Genomic DNA, 3017 nt, shown 5'->3' with positions numbered 1-3017 from the left:
AGACTCCTGAACGGTAATTTTGAGTGATCAGTACATCTGTCAGAAGCCTCCTAAACTGCCCTCAGCCTCTCCTCTGCCAAAGGACAGCACCAACATCACCTCTGCTGGAACCATCAGGGTTCTTCTGACCTGCCCTTTTCCACCTGCAAACAGGAACATGCACCCAGCCAGTGCCCTGCAAACAGGCAGGTTTCTGTCGGGCCAAGGTGAGTGCACAGAGGTTGGGATGGGGTCTGTGATTGCTGAACAGGGAAAAGACATGGGACAGGGAAACACCTCCCAGCAGGAAAATCTCCAGGCAGCAGGGATGTGATCTGGGAATGAGAGGAAAGTTGTGGGAGGGAGAATTCAGAAATCTCCGTATGATCCCCTCCAATGCAGATGCCTTCCTCTGAGCAAGCCCCCTTGCCTCCTCTCCCACCCACCAAAGCCTCTGCCCTCAGGGCTGGGGGCTCCAAGGCGTGAACCAGCTCCTCTGCAGCCAGAGCTGCAGCAGAGCCGTGGTGCAGCTCTGCAGCCACGGGCCCAGTTCCCTCTGCAGAGCACAGGGGCTGAGAGCAGCTGCCCGGCAATGGTGGTGTCTGGTAGGTGGCGTGCACAGCTGGGGAAGGGGAACGCTGTCTGAGTGCCCCAATGCCTCTGCCCTGGCCTCTCTCAGCCACACCCTCACTGTGTTTTGCCTTGTTCCGCCACTGGTCTGTGTTATTGCTATTGTCATCTTGGTCTTGCTGCCAGACCCTCTGGGGAGGTGGAGTTTCAGCTGTGGAGTCACACACTGATTCTGTGCGTCCTTTCATGCAGGTGTGTCCATGGGCACACATGTCCCAGCTTTGATCCTGTGGACATTGAAGCCTGTGGGGCTGGGGAATGAGCTGAATCTCCCTTACTCAAATGCCATCATTAGCACACTTGGCTATCTCCTTGAAGATTCCTTCCAAGTTGTGACCTTCCCTCCAGGATGCAAACCTGCCCTTAACTACTTTATGTTATCTTCAGCCCCATGGAGAAGCACAGAGGTGCTATGACAGGGAAAATGGTGACGGGTTTATGAAATGAGCCTTGTGTGTCCGGGACTAAAAGTTGAGTGTTGAGACCTTGAGAAAGGGTTAGACGTTTAGTGGTCAAAGACGGACCTCTCTGCTCACAGCAGTGCTTGGTGGCTTTTCAGGGTTATATGACAATGTGATCACCCTCCAGCTCAGAAAGGGGCAAGCCCAGGTCAGCTGGGAGCCAGACGGAGGGACAGACCAGCTCCCCTCCCTCTGCACTAAGCCACAGGCACTCCTCTTGCCTCGCAGGACTCCCTCTGTTCTCCCTGAGTGCAGCACAAATGCTGGGGCTTTCTGACAAGCGAGAACACTCCCCTGGGTGCGAGGGGAGGAGGAGATGTAAAAAACCCCAACCTCTCAACCTTCCTTCTGCCACCTCAGTTCCTTATCACTGGCAGTGCAGATGCTGACAGCCCCTTCTGCACTAGGAGCAGTTTCATGAGACAAGGTCGAACACCAGGACTGGCCCCTGCTCCCACTCTTCCCATGAACCCACTGCTGCAGAGCAGGGCTGACCTCTCGGCAACCAGAGGGCAGAGGCCCTGCTCCTCATGGCACGTTCAGCCAACACCAACCAGGGCTCCAGCCACAGAGCTGAAGTAAGGTCTCCTTGAAAAGGAAAAGGGTGTCTGTCTGTAGTAGGTTGACGGTGTATGAGAAATGGCTTTGATTTTGCTTGCAGACGTCTCCCCTGACTTGACACTCTCTTTTCCTTCTCTGACAGTGTCCCATGCTCAGAGGCAGCAAATGTCCAACAGCAGCTCCATCACCCAGTTCATCCTCCTGGCATTTGCAGACACACGGGAGCTGCAGCTCTTGCACTTCTGGCTCTTCCTGGCCATCTACCTGGCTGCCCTCCTGGGCAATGGCCTCATCATCACTGCCATTGACTGTGACCACCACCTCCACAACCCCATGTACTTCTTCCTCCTCATCCTCTCTGTTCTTGACCTGGGCTGCATCTCAACCACTTTACCCAAAGCCATGGCCAATTCCCTCTGGGACACCAGGGACATCTCCTACACAGGATGTGCTGCCCAAGTCTTCTGTGTATTTTTCTTGTTTACTGCAGAGTATTGTCTTCTCACCGTCATGGCCTACGACCGTTACGTTGCCATCTGCAAACCCCTGCACTATGGGACCCTCCTGGGCAGCAGAGCTTGTGTCCACATGGCAGCAGCTGCCTGGGGCACTGGGTTCCTCTATGCTCTCCTTCACATGGCCAATACATTTTCACTCCCCCTCTGCCACGGCAATGCTGTGGACCAGTTCTTCTGTGAAATCCCCCACATCCTCAAGCTCTCCTGCTCACATTCGTACCTCAGGGAAGTTGGGCTTCTTGTGGTTAGTGGTTTTCTTTTTTTGGGATGTTTTGTTTTCATTGTGCTGTCCTATGTGCAGATCTTCAGGGCCGTGCTGAGGATCCCCTCACAGCAGGGACGGCACAAGGCCTTTTCCACGTGCCTCCCTCACCTGGCCGTGGTCTCCCTGTTTGTCAGCACTGGCATGTTTGCCTACTTGAAGCCCCCCTCCATCTCCTCCCCTTTGCTGGACTTTGTGTTAGCAGTTCTGTACTCAGTGGTGCCTCCAGCAGTGAACCCCCTCATCTACAGCATGAGGAACCAGGACCTCAAGGGTGCAGTATGGAAACTGATAACTAGATGGTTTTTTGGAGCAATAAATTGCTTCTGCATAGCAGTTATATTGTAGCTCATTACAGACCCAGCCTGTCTTCTCTATTTTTTGTTGGTGGTGGTGGCTTTTTTGTTGTGATAATGTTGTCATCTCCTTTCTAATTCACTGTCTGCTTTGCTTTTCTGACTGAGCGGCAGTGTAAATGAAGAGCCATGTTCCCTGTGTTTTTAAACAAAATAAAGGACCCTGCCGCAATAATTTTTTTCCTGACATCCTTTTTCCAAGGCCTTTTTGGAGCTGCAGGGACAGTTCCTGGGTGCATGGGTGGAGGGG

The 3017-nt window shown here is 53.3% G+C and overlaps 1 protein-coding gene across 1 annotated transcript; it reads left to right on the top strand.

Moving 5' to 3' along the window:
* Positions 1 to 1709: 1709 nt before the first annotated feature.
* On the top strand, positions 1710 to 2759 carry LOC148056782 (olfactory receptor 14A16-like). The gene has a single exon (XM_087748108.1). The coding sequence runs from the start codon at positions 1710 to 1712 to the stop codon at positions 2757 to 2759; it is 1050 nt and encodes a 349-aa protein (XP_087604234.1).
* Positions 2760 to 3017: the final 258 nt, after the last annotated feature.

This window comes from Nipponia nippon, unplaced genomic scaffold (assembly GCF_047370975.1).
Source record: "Nipponia nippon isolate SJK-2023a ecotype South Korea unplaced genomic scaffold, ASM4737097v1 scaffold_117, whole genome shotgun sequence".
In the NCBI taxonomy this organism is placed as follows: domain Eukaryota; kingdom Metazoa; phylum Chordata; class Aves; order Pelecaniformes; family Threskiornithidae; genus Nipponia; species Nipponia nippon.
This window is presented reverse-complemented; position numbering and strand designations above follow the sequence as displayed.